The 16,737-nt window shown below is 37.0% G+C and overlaps 3 protein-coding genes across 3 annotated transcripts; 1 reads left to right on the top strand and 2 right to left on the bottom strand.

Annotated features, from left to right (window-relative positions):
- Window positions 1-46: 46 nt before the first annotated feature.
- Window positions 47-2,460, bottom strand: cybrd1 (cytochrome b reductase 1). The gene is made up of 4 exons (XM_028591587.1): window positions 2,158-2,460; window positions 1,367-1,575; window positions 860-1,014; window positions 47-731 (listed from the first exon to the last, which is right to left on the bottom strand). Exons 1-4 carry the CDS (start codon window positions 2,342-2,344, stop codon window positions 452-454), a joined length of 831 nt encoding a protein of 276 aa, XP_028447388.1. The 5' UTR covers window positions 2,345-2,460; the 3' UTR covers window positions 47-451.
- A 614-nt stretch (window positions 2,461-3,074) lies between these two features.
- dcaf17 (ddb1 and cul4 associated factor 17) lies at window positions 3,075-10,482 on the bottom strand. The gene is made up of 14 exons (XM_028592220.1): window positions 9,807-10,482; window positions 9,601-9,704; window positions 8,668-8,758; window positions 8,439-8,575; window positions 8,259-8,337; window positions 7,350-7,439; window positions 7,137-7,244; window positions 6,753-6,855; window positions 6,468-6,610; window positions 5,486-5,595; window positions 5,217-5,304; window positions 4,998-5,081; window positions 3,485-3,640; window positions 3,075-3,401 (listed from the first exon to the last, which is right to left on the bottom strand). Exons 1-14 carry the CDS (start codon window positions 9,978-9,980, stop codon window positions 3,294-3,296), a joined length of 1,575 nt encoding a protein of 524 aa, XP_028448021.1. The 5' UTR covers window positions 9,981-10,482; the 3' UTR covers window positions 3,075-3,293.
- mettl8 (methyltransferase 8, methylcytidine) lies at window positions 9,843-16,222 on the top strand. Its single transcript, XM_028592221.1, has 10 exons — window positions 9,843-10,031; window positions 11,459-11,615; window positions 11,830-11,921; window positions 12,019-12,383; window positions 12,523-12,572; window positions 13,032-13,092; window positions 14,730-14,869; window positions 15,295-15,401; window positions 15,502-15,567; window positions 15,903-16,222. The coding sequence occupies exons 2-10, from the start codon at window positions 11,464-11,466 to the stop codon at window positions 16,055-16,057; spliced, it is 1,188 nt and encodes a 395-aa protein (XP_028448022.1). The 5' UTR covers window positions 9,843-10,031; window positions 11,459-11,463; the 3' UTR covers window positions 16,058-16,222.
- The last annotated feature ends 515 nt before the right edge of the window (window positions 16,223-16,737 follow it).

The raw sequence follows: 16,737 nt of genomic DNA on the forward strand, positions 1-16,737 counted from the left end.
CAAGAAACCAGAGCGCTAATGTCAAATGTGATAAACAACCACAAAATGGTGCTCATTACTTTTTTATTATTGACTGTGTTCTGTAGGAATATTTTTCATCTTCTCTCTACACATATTTCTAAATATTCAAGGACTGTACGATGCAAGGTAGAAGTTGCAAATATTCATTGTAAAATGTAGATAGGTTCTGAACATATTTTAAAAACCCAGATATCACAATACATAAGGTCTATCTGAATCTTGTTATGAAGTAGCTCACCATTATTTACATACACTTACAATAAATGGTAAACAACAAAATGCCAACAAAGTGAATACTTAAGGTGCAAGAGATACAGTTATGTATGAAAAGATCAGCAAAAATAGATTTCTTCATTTTGACTTTCTCTGACCAGTTTAGACTGCATTCAACACTTGATACAGTATCTGCTCCTAGTTAGTTAATTTGTAATCAGTTAGCCTGATCATCTAATTTGTTACTCCTCCTCCTGACATCCCCGAAGGGCTCAGCATCAGTTCCATCAGATAGTTGAGACAGGACTGGACCAACTTTGCTGCTGTCCTCACCTTCCCCACTGGTATGCAGAGTATGCAAGACCTGGTCACTGGGGCGTTTCCAAGACGTTCGAGTGGCAATCCAGAGGATAAGAGCTCCAAAAACCACTAGGAGGACTCCCAGAACGTTCACGAAAATTGCCTCTGGGGGAGAGTCCTTATATTTCGGGTTGCTCCTTAGTAATGAAGTACAAAAAAAATCAGTTATGCCCACTCTTAAGCAGCACATTAACATTGTAAAACTGGTTTGTACATTTTTACAAGCTAATACAAGCCTTTATTTATTTTTATTTTTAATACTTACAGGCCAAAAATGAGTTTCTCGGTGATGCCCATGAGTGCCACAGCTATTACACTGGTAAAGAGTAAAAGACCGCCATAGACATGGAGGGGCATAAACGCTGCTCTCCAGGATGCAGGTGTAACTGGTATCAAGTATATGCCAACTCCAAGAACAAGCTGCTCATTCAAGTAGAAAAAAAGCATCCACTTATCAGATATTGTACTAAATGAGCCTGTTGTTCACTGTGACTTGGCGTTTTAGGAAACACCAGGAGTATGTTGTTTTTGAGGGACATACCACCCTACACTATATGTATTGTTTTACAACCAGTGCATAGTTCCATTAAAGATTATTAAGATGGTAAAGGTGCAGTGGTTTGAAACATGCAACAAAAAAACTCATTTAGTTCACATAATGTAGCCTTTTATTTATTACAAGTAGCAATATCAGTACTGTAAAACAAAACCTGGAGCCTTTGTTTATTATCCACTACTTGAAATACTTTAAAATAAATAAGAGTTTATTTACCTGTAGACAGAACAGTATCAGAGCGGTCAGGCCCAGCCAGCTGTGCAGACTATACATGTTGGGGATTTTGGCAGCATTGTGGAAGTCAAAAACAGCCACCATAGCTATGACAGCAAGAATGAAGGCTAGTAAGTGCAAGCCTGCATGGATGAACTTCATCATCAGTTTGCTGCACTGCCAGGTCCAGGGGAGTCTGTAGACAATGATGGCTAGACAAGAGAAGGTAACTCGGTGTCATTCAGACTATTATTGATGCGAATATGCATATTTTTACATTTTGAAAATGTTTTCTTCTCTTAAAAAGTTGGCTAACCTGTCATTACATTGTTTAAGTGAGATTTTCATGTATGACAGGCACAAATGTGTAGTTGATGGTAACCATTTTAAGCACTGCTATTATATAAATTACTTTTTAGGTGCATGTTTGCTGTAGGTGCAAGGCTCATGCGTCCTTGAGAGCAATTTGCTTATCTAGATGTTAAGCCGTAGCTATTATCAGACTTATAACTTATAATTCACTTACTTACATCACACGTCCCTATTTGGGGTTGCTACACTAGCCGATACGATCCAATAAGTTAACAATTTCTAATGACCGCTGTTTGAGTGGAGGTTTAGTTGGTGGACCACACTTTTACAGTATTGCGCACTTACACTGGTAGTAACCTCGGAAAAGCGAGCCTTGCGTAACTTGGCCTTGAGCAACAATTTCTTTCAGTTATTTACATTCCTTCAAAACAACATCCACATTCCATTTGCCCTCCATCCTTGTTGAAAAAGACTCATCTCACCTATTCCTTGGAAGAAAATAAACCCGATGACTATTAAGACCGGATGCCAGTTGAATTCAGCCAGTCCTCCATCCCAGGCAAAACCTTCTTTATAGTTGAGAACCCACATTAGCACGAATATTATGGAGACAATGCCGACGGCGGCGGCGGCAGACAGAGCGACCAGAAACTGTTTCAAGTTCTCCATCGCTATCAGTGTCGAGCAGCAACAGAACTGAGCGACTTGACCGGAGGAGCTGTTTTCACAACTAAACTTCAAGTGGTCACATGACCCAGAGCTGTGAATGTGTGGAGGAAACACGTTGTGTAAGTATTTTTTTTCTGACCAAAGAAACGCCTTGTTTACGCTGCATCTTTCTCGGACAAAATTGACTCATTTTAGCTGTGCATGTTCTTGCATCAGTGCGATTGACTAACTGAGTAATGCTTACAAGTTATATTTTTACTAAACTAGGTTCTTGGCCATTTTCTTACTTACAAGTTATGTTTTTACTATTACTTCTACTACGTTCTTGGCCATTTTCTTGTATTACTGAATATATTTGCTTCTTTTATCACTTATGTTTCTATGATGTAAACTCCTAACACTTATTAAAAAAAATGGGGGGGGGTTCTATTCGTATTACTTCTTTGCTATTTACAACTATTCTAAATTTGGCAGAAAAAAAACACTTTCACAACGTTACTTTCAGGGCCTTCAACATACATTTGGGTATATCTGTAGCTTGATACAAAACCTACAATTTCAAATCAATAGCCAGGTTTCACCACCTTATTTATGGTGTAAACTAACATTTTAGAACTGTGGGTTGTGAAAGCAAGCAGATGATAAACTCATACATATTACATAGAAGCAACTTTTGAATATCTTAATATTTGGATGGACACGACGTAAAGGAAGCAGAGATACACAGTAACAAAAATAAAAGATTTTTATTTCAGAGAAAGATTAAGAGTGTAAATAATGTAATACGTAGGTAATGGGTGGGAAAAAAGAACATGTTAATATACAGTTCAGAAACTTAGAATGATGTCAATCACAAACCATGATTATCAAATGTAATTCACACAAAATAAATGACAGTGATCCAAATATGAAAAAAACAGCATTATGTGGGTTTTACACACAGAATAGCTTATTTGCTGGCAGCCTTGAGTTTGTAAACATGGCAGCAGAAGTTGGAGTTCTTTTGTTCAATATGAACAATTGTGTCTTTGTCAAAGAACAACTCATGTCGATAAGTCTGAAACAAAATATAAGCACACCAATTAATCTATATACACAAACTTCAGTTTAACATTGGTACATTTATCTCAGGTCACTCACCTCGTCCCAAGGTTCCACCAGGTCAACCGTCCGCAGTAACTGCCCACTCTGGTTGTCATGCAGTCGGATGTGGGCTCTACCTTCTCCCTCCTCACCATTAGTTACCACCACTGCCAAAAGGTCCAGCTCATCCTCATATTCCACCATACGGAAAGTCTAAAATTGAAAGGCTCATTATTGTGAAGCTGTGCCAAGTTCTATGTATCCATAAGGGCAACTTTGCCAAATATGTACATAAGCCCCATTTCCTGCTACTTATCAGGCATTCAAATTGCAGATTTACAGCAGCTGAAACTTGTGCGCATGCATGCGCCACTAACTGAGAAGTCCGCATCACCAGTCTTGAACTTTATTACACTAGTCTTCACTGACCTCGAGTTGAACTTCACCTTGCTACATAAATGTATAATGTGTAGTAGTGGTTACAGGTGCAGCCAACAATGATGTGGCCGGAAGATGGAGACAGTTCTTTCGAAAGGTGTTAGCACAATAAAACTTATGGAAGAAATCAAGCTGTCATCCTGAAACTCTGCACATTGAATAAAATGCACATTTGGAAACCACTCCTTAATTGGTCTGATGAAAACAGTGCTGTTTGAAAAACACAATCATGTTTGACTCTTTCATTTTGAACTTGTGTTATTTAACTGTTAACTGCGGTCATCTGTTTCTCAAGTGGTGTATCAGTAACCACTGGTCTGATTTTGGTCAAACTCAAAAGGCAGGATGACCCTAGAAACTTGTTACTACATTATGACCCACCCAGACCTCTTAGGTCGTCTGGGACAGGTCTACTTGTTGTCCCCAGAGTCAGAACTAAACAGGGGGAAGCAGCGTTCAGTTTTTATGCTCCACATATCTGGAACAAACTCCCAGAAACCTGTAGGTCCGCTGCAACTCTCAGTTCTTTTAAATCTAAGCTAAAGACCTATCTTTTTGATGTTGCTTTTCTTTAAATAATCTATTTTATTAACTTTAATTTCTTATACTGCACTGTAACTTTTATTCTCATACTGCACTATCAATTTTATTCTTGTCTTTTAATGTTTTTAATTTGTTTATTATTGTTTTTTAATTGTTTTCTAACTGCTCTTTAATGTTTTATGTAAAGCACTTTGAATTGCCCTGTTGCTGAAATGTGCTATACAAATAAAGCTGCCTTGCCTTGCCTTTGAAAGTTATTCTTCCCCCATAGAGGAACAGTGTTACAAAACCGCTGACTAATGGACTAAAATGTACCTCTACTTCTACTTTATTCTAAATTGTTTCTGCCTTCCATAAAGTTGTAATACTTGTTACATCCAGTGTTGTGTTGCTGTGATGTCTCAGATATTACTCACAGAAGAATTATGTATTTTAAAAGGATAATGCTTATGTTATTGTAAATAAATCCTATAAAAAGACCCTTTTGGTCTTCATGACCTTTATCTTTCTTCTTTAAAAAAAAAAAACTGCACAGTAAATATTTTTTGAAGATAATGGATCAATAATAAAAGCGAAATCAATTTGGCACCTCTTGATCTGGGTCATCATCCAGCTGACGAAATCGTTTTTTCACTGTGCGGCCCGATGAGGTCACAGTGACTTGTGAGGTAGGCTGAAGTAGATGTAAAGCAGAAACATTTCATTTGGATCGCACCAAGACTGACTGACCAATACACGTGATACATACATGAGACTGATTCATGAGCAAAGTAAACCAAGTCTGTAGTGAGGCCAGCATGACACTTACATTGCTGTTCCGATGGATTGCCATAGAGAAATCCTCACGTATCTTCGATGGCAAACCACTGTTTAGTTCACCACAAATTTTAAGGACACTTGAAGGAAAAAAACAAACAAAAAACAATGGACATGTCCAGTATAAGAAAATAAAAACTATGTACATGCAGCAAAGAACATACTAGTGTTGCTTTTAGTGACAAGGGATAAGGAAAACCACCACAAAATACTTCACCACGGTCTTCATTTTGTTATGTAAAAGTTAACTGTAGTACTCACTTTATGGTGGCAGGTCCAACATGAATGATTCTTCCTGAGTCATCAGGATGGAAGAAGATTCCATCGCTCTCTAGAGAGCAGCAGTTCATGTTTTGAATTCCATTTGTTGCCTAATATCATCAAATTTAAAAGTATCACATTAACTCCTTAACTAGGACATGCATTATTCATTATTACATGATTAATTGCATAGCAAACTGCACATAGTACCATGAGCACATAACTATAACCAGGTTTCCTCTTGAAAATAATCAAAACGAAAATCTAGCAGGCAAGTCAAATATAATTTCTTTTCCACATTAAATCTACTAACAAGTTTTTTGTGACATTGCAACTGGATTTGAACCATACTAAAGATACAAATTTCAGGTGGTGTATCAGTTTAATAATTAGGTGTCTGCTAAAATGTGTGTATCATACTGTTGGGGGTTTTCTGATGCTGAGAATAATTAAAAGAAACTTTTTCGTTTTAAAATAATACCACAAATGTGTTTCTCTTTTACACTGTAAGCTTATGCAGTATTTTAACCTGTATTTCAGGCACACCACACTGATCAAACAAAACTGTGGTTTCTTGTGTTTTGGAAACTGCGGCAGCTTAAATGTGATTTTATTTTTTATTTTTCCAGTATTATGCACCTTAGTTGCTGACAATTGTCTCTGGAAAGAAATACATGTGAGCAGTGTCGTCAAAGACACCAAACCCGGCATAAGCTTATGTTACAGTACACATGCAGAAAAGAGCTGCACAAAAGTGGTTGGACCATTGTCTGGGGGGTTTGAATAGTGATTACAGGTTTGGTTCTGCTCTGTCTAGCAGCTAGATACAAAGCCTGTCACAAACACCTGTGGCCCTTCTTACCCTGACACTTTCAATAAGCTCTGGCCAATTTGGTGGTCCATCACACAACAAGATTGGGGATATTTATCTATATTTTAGTGTATGCGTTTTTGAAGTTTAAAAAGGATTCTTTAAACATACCATAGTGCTGTCCCTGAGTGAACAGATGTGGTGAGTGCCCTTGTGATTCTTATGCGGTGGTGTGTAGATGTAGTGCCACGGGTAGCCTCCAATCTGGACACTGTTATCAGTGCATGACACCTCGAAAAGCACTGGAGGACAATCTGCAGAATAAGACAAAAAAAAAAAAAAAAAAAAAAAAAAACTAGCACATTTACTTTGTAATAAAAAAACATTCCTTCCTACAGTGGCCAAGTAGATTTACTAAAATCTGATACTGCCCGTCTAGCCTTAAAGCAGACTTGCCTGTGATCTGGATATTTACTGGGATACCAAACGGAACATCTCCCACTGTTTTGCCTCCAAGAAGTGAACTCTGCTTTCCAAGCGTTAACTTCTCTGTCAAATACTGAAAACAAAGAAAATATTCATCAAATACACATATTCAATAATCAACAAATGTATTCCTGATGCAATGTTATAAAATCCGATTAAAATCTTGATCAACAGTGTGCTGTTTTAGTTTTTTTAAAGACGTAAAAGGGGAGAGAAAGGAGGAATGACATGCAGCAAAGGGCTGCAGGTCGGAATTGAACCCGCAACCGCTGCGTCGAGGAGTAAACCTCTCTACCAGGTGAGCTACCCAGGCACCCAACAGTGTACCGTTTAGGGATTCAAAAAAATACATACCCTTTGTACAATGTGTTTAAAGCTGTACAGTTTCACTGACTTGTTGCTGTAAGACACCACAAGGACACCTTGAGACAGAACCACATCGGTAACGCTATTCCCAAATACCTGAAAGAATAAAATTTAGATAATTTAGATACATTTTAATAATAACATATCAATCCTCTGGGCACATTTAATAAATAAAAAATAACCACAATCAAATCTGCATGCCTTTTTGTTGATCTCCAACATGCCTACGACTTGTAAGGGGAAGACATGAAAGATGGCCAGGTGCATCACCGTGTTCTGAGTGATACCTGCCTGTGAATAAAAAAGAAAAGACAAAATGTTGTTGTCTCTTTTCCGCATCAGAGATTTTGGACAAGTAGTAAAATCATTAGTTAAACAGTTGACTAGTCGATCCACAAAAAAAAATGAAGGGAAACAATTTAGTAATTTATTAAGCAAAAATGATTCCTGGTTCCAGCCTCTTAAATGTGAGGATTCAATGCTTTTTATGATTTCCTGATTATTGCAAATTAAAAATGTTTTGGTTTAGAACAAAACCAGCAAATTAAAAATGTCACCTTGCACTTTGATAAATTTGCATTTTGGCATCATTGTCATTAACTAGTGATACCTAAATTCCTTCACTGACTCATTACAAGATTTTATATCCATTTCCATAGATTTATGCAACGCGACAATCAAAATTCATGAACTGCTAAATAGCCATGTACAGCAAGAGCCTATGCTTTATTACCCTTAAAAGGTCCCATTGCATGAAAATTTCACTTTGAGTTTTTTTAACATTAATATGCGTTCCCCCAGCCTGCCTATGGTCCCCCAGTGGCTAGAAATGGCAATAGGTGTAAACCGAGCCCTGGGTATCCTGCTCTGCCTGTGAGAAAATGAAAGCTCAGATGGGTCGACCTGGAATCTTCTCCTTATGAGGTCATAAGGAGCAAGGTTACCTCCCCTTTCTCTGCTTTGCCCGCCCAGAGAATTTGGCCCACCCATGAGGGAGAGACATCATGGCTTTCAAACGAGCAAAGTGACAGTTGGTCAAGGCCACACACACCCCCCCTGTGCCCTGTCACTCGATAAGGCACAAAACTTGAATTCATGAAAATAACTTACCTGTCGGGCTAAAAGTGTATCTTTGTTTTGAACAGATTTAACATAAAACATCTCTTGAGAAACATCCCAGCCAAGATACCTACCAAAAACAACAGAGTAAAGTTAGTTAGTTTTAAATGAACTAAAATAGGAAATTAATCTCCCTTTTGAGAACATAGAACTCAAGAGCGTTGACGATACCTGAACTTATGGTTTGAAGAGAGGTAAACTCTTTGCAGCTCTTCTCCCGTTTCAGCTGAAAGGCGATACAGCCAGTTATTGGCCGTCAAAGCCAAGAGGCTGGGTTTATGATCAGTGGGGGAGGCTAATGTGTTGTCCTGTCAACAAGACAAATGAAACAACAATCTGAACCTCAGTTGTTAAAATCTGGTTATTAAAGTTCACCTTTAGTTTGTGTTATATCACTTACAAGTGGGCTCTGACACAGCAAGGCATCTTCAAATTTCTCCAATTTAGATCTCTTAGGCAGTTTGTATAGAACTTGTGGCTCTGAATGAACACTGAAACCAGAATATTTAATCACTCATTGTATGTATGGTAAAACCTTTTATTCACACATATACATAGGGCTGGGCAATATATAAACATTATATTGACATTGATTTATGAGACTAGATATCATATTACATTTTGGACATTGTTATATTGTGATATTACACATGTATGGTCTTTTCATGGTTTTACAGGCTGCATTACAGTAAAGTGATGTAATTTTTTGAATTTACCAGACTGTTCTAGCAGTTTTATTATTTGCCTTTACCCACTTAAACATTATATCCACATTACTGATGATTATCTAAAATGTCATTGTGTAAAATTTTTGTGAAACCACCAAAAGTCAACCCTACAATACTGCGGCAATATCGACATTGATGCATGTGGTCAAAAATATGGTGATATTTGATTTTCTCCATATCACCCAGCTTTACATGTACATAAACATCATGACGATATAAACTCAGGTTATTCACGCTGTTTTAATCACACAACGCCAATTTTAATTTAATAGATGATACTAATAAACTGGGTGAAATTGTATCTGGTAAGCCATGTATTGAGTCTCGAATGATAAGACCTACCACTAAAATCATAAAAGATGGCAATCTTTCATGAATTGCAAGATTTAGATTAAATCATGGTGTGGACGTAAATGATCTGACGCTCATAGCTGTCCTGCAGTGATTCTCAGATTTTGATTTCTTCAGAGATACATTAGTGTATTACTATGTGACTATTTTATGCCAGTTTTTATGCCAGTTAAGATGCTGCATTTTATCTGTTATCTGCTCTAAGGTATTTGTTTTATGTGTGCTGAAGACTAAAGTTAATTATTAATACTCACCAGCTGTAGCAGTTCTGGTAATTTTCAAAATAGATTTTACCACTCTCATACATCATTGTGGATTTTGAGGTCTTGCTCCATGCTTTAATGAAATTCCTGTTGTCCTACAAAGTAACATTAAAGAAGATAGTATGCTAGTAATTAAAACATTTATTGAAATCAGTCGTCTACAGTGAATATCTAAAAGACATTTTTTTTTCTATTACCTGGAGGAGGATTCCTCTAAGGACCTTCATATTGTGTCTGATCAGAGTCCCAGCATCCCTGATACCTCTACTCCTCCGGTTCAACAGCTCAGTAGCATTTACGACTCTTTTTCTCCGGTACGGCGCCATCAGCAGGTGGCACTTTGTTTCTACAAGCCGACTGTCTGGTAGCATGACAGGAGACAACAACCTGAGCTGCTGACCCCCAAGAACTTACAGAGCCAGGTAAGGGCGATGTGGTTTCCCAGTCCGAGGTAGCGATATAGTTAGAACCCCTCACCGAGCTCCATCTTCCGGAGACTACTCAACCTCTTCTCTGGCTTTAACGTTAGCTAGCTAACACGAAAAGTTAACAGCTAACAGTTAATGCTAACTAAAGTTAGCACTTTGGAGCTAGAGCAACCTCAACATCTCGTTTACTTAGTTTAAAAGTCGTACAAGGTTCGTTATATATGAGCTAGCGTTGGTTGAGCTGGGTAACGTTAACGTTAGTTGCCCCCCGGGGTGAAAGAAATCGATGTCAGCAGTTACAGGTTAGTGGACAATAATATCGCATCAATTAACTGCACACGCTAACTGGCTGCCTCTGCCGCTCCATATCATTGACATATTTGTAGTCTTCCACTCCCTTCTTCTTCTACTTGGGGAATTAAGGCACACGGCATCCGTCTTGTAACATTAGCGCCCTTCTCTCGACCGTTGGTAAGTTGACCATGGAGCATGAATAAATAAATGTATTATATTAACCACCCCTCAACATTTAGTTTTATTTTCCCTGAAGTAGTTTTAAGGTCGACAAAATAATTATATTTCACACTTTGACTGTATTATATGTATGTATGCTGTATTGGCTTGTTCCAACTCTCTCTTGAAGCTATTGACTGAAATATTAAATATTAAATATATATATATATATAATATTAAATATATTGGCTGCACAATTCCATCAAATATAAATATTCCACATGTATATTGCATGATTTTATTCAATTTTTTTCAAATTTCAGCCTGATATTTGTTACCTAACTTTGGGATCTCCACTAGAATTAAGTTTGTAGTTAATAACTGAGAGACCAGCAGGTCATTGAGGTCATTTCAAAAACATCTCAAAAGATCCAATACATATAACAGTCAAGGAAAAAGGCAGTTCTGTCTTAATCTTATATTAATCTTGCCAAAACATAAACCTCCTTGTTAAAAAGCGTATTAAGTCTTTCGTATTCATTATCTTCGGACAACCAAAACAAATGAGGATTCCTAAACTGTATGTTTTAGAATAGCAACTTCTTAAGTCGCTGTATATGGGGTAGGGGAACACAAAATGAAATTTGTTCTTAACAAAAAAAACATATAAATGCTGCTCTGATAGATTGATAGAAAGAGCAAATTAAAAAATATATTTAATATATGGTTCTTTGTGTCATTTTTGCTTGAATATATTAATAAACTGAAAATTTTTCCTGAAAATAAAATGCATATAATTAAGAAAATGTGAAGATGTTGATGATAATATCCAGCAGCAAAATATTGCTAGAAGAGTAATTCAATTATTTTGTTTGCATATAACAGCACCAGCTCCCATGAGCTTTATTAGCTGTAGGTGCACTGTCAAAGCATTGTAAAATATATTACTCTTCCTGCATTTTTTTCAGAGTAAATGCATAAACTACGACGCTTCTCTGTGGCCAAATTGGCTAAAGGTTACAGCAGATTGTCGTCAAGACTAAAGGGCACAGGAGGAAGACCATCAGCTCCACTGGGTTCACGGATTCTGACCAATCCTGATGACATCTTTAAGCACAACATGTGGTCAGTGATGTACAGTAGTAGTTGTCACAAATCTGTATAATGTGCCTTTACGGAGACTGTAGGATAGTAGGTTACAGAATAGGTGTGCCTACTTTTTATGATACTGAGCTGAAATTTGGTGTTACAGCTTTCTAACTTTAAAACGCAACAATGGATTTATATGTTACAGTTTAATATTTTATTTTATTTGCTTTTGTAATGCTTTATATTTTAGGGATCATGTGCAATGGACAGAAGAGGATAAAGAAAATGCACAGCAGAAGGCAAAAGAAAACTCCTTTATACAAATTCCTTTAGAGGAACAAGGCAAGAATATATTCCTGCAAAAATATTTTTTTAAGTTAGATTTGAATTTGATTGGGACTAACCTTTGTAAAATGATCCTGAAATCTTCTCCACACAGGTAAATTTGACACAGAGGCTTCCCAATACTGGGACAAGTTTTACGAGATGCACCAGGATAAGTTCTTTAAAGATCGCAAGTGGCTGTTTTTAGAGTTCCCAGAACTGCTTCCTTCTGGTGCAAAAAGTCAAGCCATAAACAGGTGTATGGATGATCAGCAGGCATCATACCCACAGCCTTCTGGATCCAGCATAGACAAAGAGACCAGACACCAGCAACACAACGGCCCCAAACACTATCACAGAAATACAGACACCTCAAATCCGCAGACAGAGTCCCGTCAAGGAGCAGCACTAGAAACAATTGAAGATGCCATACAGACTACTACTTTCCCTGGCCAGCATGCATCTTTCAGGATCTTGGAGGTTTTCAAAACTCACATGTATTTATTTCAATTTTATTTTATTAGATTGTTGCATGTGGACCAATATACAGTTGTGATATAAAAAGTAGCAGGCTGTGAAAGTGTTACATAACAGGAAAAATATTTTTTTTTCTTCACAGGTTGGATGTGGGGTGGGTAACAGTGTATTTCCCATCGTTAATTCCATAAAGTGAGTAAATATTTGAGATGTTTCCATTTAAGTCCATTTCAACATCATCATTGTGGATCATAGGTCAATTTTCAGTGCAACCTATGTTTACAGAAGCATAACATTTTAAAGACACACAATAATGGCCAGTAAAATACTAAAAACAGTTTCTGGGTAAAGACAGTGTTGAAGGAAAAGAGTAACATTTTGCTGGTATTGGGAAGCACCTCAGCCTTTAGTTTGAACCAGAGGAGGCCCTTTAACACGTTATACTTCCTGTTTCTGCAATATCTTTATAATTAGTTTTTCCAGGTATAGACAGAGATTGCATTTGTAAAATTTTTGGCAATAGGCAATAAATAAAGGTAAAATATTGGCTTCAGTGCATAATCCGGATAAGAGCTCCATGAAAATAAATGTGCTGTTGGACTATATTTGTAATTAGTCAAGGGTTGTTAAATTGGCTGTTTTGTTTCACAGAGAAACAGATGCATTTTTATACTGTTGTGACTTCTCCACATATGCCATTCAGCTGGTCAAGGTAAGATTTTCTAAAATTGCTTAGTACTAACATGCACATATATACTGTATTGAGATTAATACATTTCTAAAGCAATACTGACTAATATCAGTTATACTTAAAAAGTCAAACTAGCAGTGATGTATTTATAGTACTTACTGTGGTCATGTAGACAATATGTTGAGGGTAATTACAGTCATATAATAGACTGCTAAAATGTTTAGACAGATTACATTCATTTTTGATGAAGTAATACATTACATTATTCACTGTAAAGTGTTGTTAATGTCAATCTTTGAGCTTTCCAGAATGACAATTCAAATTAGATTTTGTAGTTAGACTATTGTTCCCACACACAATGTGCATACTTCAAAGTCCTGCAGAATATCTCAAAGCTCTACCTAATAGCTATACAGCTGAATCAATCAATTTAAATGTGAAGGAGCAGGAAAGAGAATCTGGTCATTTGTAGATAATATTTTTTGCACAGGTCAGTGATTTGAGTGTAAATTATCTTTATTTTTAATTATCTGTTTTATATCAAAGCCCATTTCCACTGGTAAAAAAATAAACAAGAAAGCTTGGCCTTGTGATGAAAAGAAATCCTGTAAGTCATTATAATAAGAAACTTCCTTAAAATAATGAGTGTCTTAGAATAATGAAAAACATTCTCAAAATAACGATTTTAGTATCTCAACATGAGAAACTTTCTCAAAATAATGAGAAACTTTCTTAAAATATTTATTTATGTTTTAGGGCATTTTGGCCTTTAATTAATAGGACAGTTGTAGACTGGAAAGGGGGAGAGAGAGGGGGAAGACAGAAAAGGGCCACAGGTCGGAATCAAACCCTGGGCCGCAGTGGTAAAGACTGAGCCTTGGTACATGGGGCACATGCTCTACCAGGTGAACTACCAGGTTGCCCCTTTCTTAAAATATTTAATTCATAAATAATAAATACCAAGTCATTATCTCGAGATAAGTAAGTCATATTTATTGGATTGTTTAAAGCAGCAGTCATTGTGATCCTGTACTTATATTTTAATCTGATTTAAACTTATGCAAAATGATACTGTACAGTACATTTCTTATAAGCAGCCACTTAACAGAAGGAGTGCAAAGGTCAAAGTTTCAGTGCCCTTGCAATATTTAAGACACATTGAATATCATAGAGAAGTTATGGCAAAGGAGAAAGGGAAAATTAGTTGTTTCAATACTTGCAGTTTGGAAAAAGTATTAAATATTATGGGGGTGGCAGTAGCTCGTTGAGTTGGGTTGGGAACTGGAGGGTCGCAGGTTCAAGTCCCAGTATGGACCAAAGTACGGAGTGTGGACTGGTAGCTGGAGAGTTGCCAGTTCACCTCCTGGGCCCTGCCAAGGTGCCCTTGAGGCACCGAACCCCCAACTGGTCAGGGCACCTGTCCATGGGCAGCCTTCCTCTGGCATCACTCCATTAGTGCATGTATAGGTCCTGAGCTTGTGTGTGTATATTTCAGGCCTGTGTTAATGTGTGTAAAAACTGTACCAGTTTTATCGATATATCTTATAAATAGTTGCATACAGTTGCCAAAAATCTGTGTCAAGGCTACCATTTGGTAATGTACTTTGTGTGACTATAAAACAGTTTGGGATCTAGCCTACTTTATTTTCCTCATATAGGACCATCCAGACTACGATGACTCTGTGTGTCATGCCTTTGTCCATGACATTTGTGAGGAGATGGCCTCCTTTCCCTTCCCTCCTCAGAGCCTGGATGTTATTCTCGCAGTCTTTGTGCTCTCCTCCATTCATCCGGAGCGGTAGGTGAAGGTTAAATGACAGATGACAGCCTGATATAATTTCTTACCTGCCAGACCCCTCTGTGGACCCGTCCACAACCCGTATAACACCCCTGACTCACCTTCACTTGTCCCAGGCTTTGCCTGAATGTCATTACAAAAAACACATAAATCTAACTGTATTATGTCACTGAGTACAACATATTAACTGTACAGTTGTTTGCTTGACATTCAAAGGATGGCAGCATGTTTTAATTTGTAGGCTGTAGTATTACCAAATGCACTTACATTGGCACCTTAGCACTGTCCACGTACAGAGAAATCTCAGCTTCTAATACGTTACTTGTTTAGTAGTTTGCTAATTAATAAATTCCAATACAGCCTTTATTTTTCCCATTAGCATTCATACACCATTATTGTTCCATTAATTGACATTTAATTGACAGAATGCAAGGAACTGTGAACCGACTATCTACATACCTGAAACATGGAGGGATATTCCTTTTCCGTGATTATGGGAGATATGACTTCTCACAACTCAGGTTTAAGAAGGGTGAGCCTTGCACACCTGAATATAGCCATTTGATCTACTTTACCTTATTTGTTGTATATTCTGTATACCCTTCTGTGTGGAATTTTTGTGACAATTTCAGGACGGTGCTTATCGGAGAATTTCTACACACGTGGAGATGGAACATGCGTATACTTTTTCACTAAAGGTATATTGAATCATGAGATCTTCAATGATATTCCCCATCTGTATTTTACTTGTGGCAGTGAGCAAAGGGCTTTAAAAAACAGCTTTAGACCTTTATGCTGGGAAATAAAATCTACAAATAATACAATATATCTGAACAGTTGACTAAATGAATACAATTATATGAAAAAAATCCAAACAAAACAATTTGAGAGTTTATTTCTTTTTTTGGGTGTCTGGTCAAATTTTTCTGGGAAAGTGGGGACTTGTGTCCTGATTATTTCAAAAGTCTTCACTACAGCCCTGGATACTGACTAGGTTTTTGTATGTTTTATTTTATTTTTTATTTTTTTACAGACGAGGTTAATAATTTATTTTCCAATGCTGGACTGGAAGAAATACAGAATCTGGAGGACAGACGACTCCAAGTGAACAGAGGGAAGAAAGTTGTAATGCACCGGGTTTGGATGCAGAGCAAGTACAGGAAAACATATCCACTTTCACCATCCTAACACCCCACCATATAATTTGGAGCTACAGTATCTGCCTTTTTTTATACTTTGCTGCTTATTAATGTAATCCTGAGCCAAAGTATTGTATGTGTACAACAACAAAACTGTATTGAATAAACTAACAAAACATGTTGTCAAATAAAGCTGTGGTGTTAACTGGTTTTACATCCTGTAGATCACTGTATTAATATCCACGAGATGAGAGATAACTTTGTTCGGTCCATGGGGGGGGGAATACAGTGAACATGTATTAGACTTTAAACATGCAACACTTTGATTATGATTGGATTGACCTTTCCTTATTTTTATCTTTCAGTTAGGCTATATATTATAAAGAGGAAAACTAGATCATAGTTTTAGCATGATAAAAATAATCATGACAAGTCAGAATTCTGACAAATCACGTATTTGACTTACTAAGTCAACACTGTGAGATAGTATGTCAAAATGTTGACTTAATAGATCAAACTTGTAATGTACTAAATTGTAAAATAGATTAAAATTATGTCATTTTTCACTTATCTCAGAATTTGACTACTTTTCTTGGCTGAAATCGCCATCCACGACCTTTTGATATCGTCCAACTGTTATTTAAAGGAAAATGTCTACTTCAAATTATTTAAGTTTTGAACATTATCATTTACAGTAATTTTTCCACCAGTCTACAACGTGTACACATT

Source organism: Perca flavescens, chromosome 11 (genome assembly GCF_004354835.1).
Source record: "Perca flavescens isolate YP-PL-M2 chromosome 11, PFLA_1.0, whole genome shotgun sequence".
Taxonomy (NCBI): Eukaryota; Metazoa; Chordata; class Actinopteri; order Perciformes; family Percidae; genus Perca; species Perca flavescens.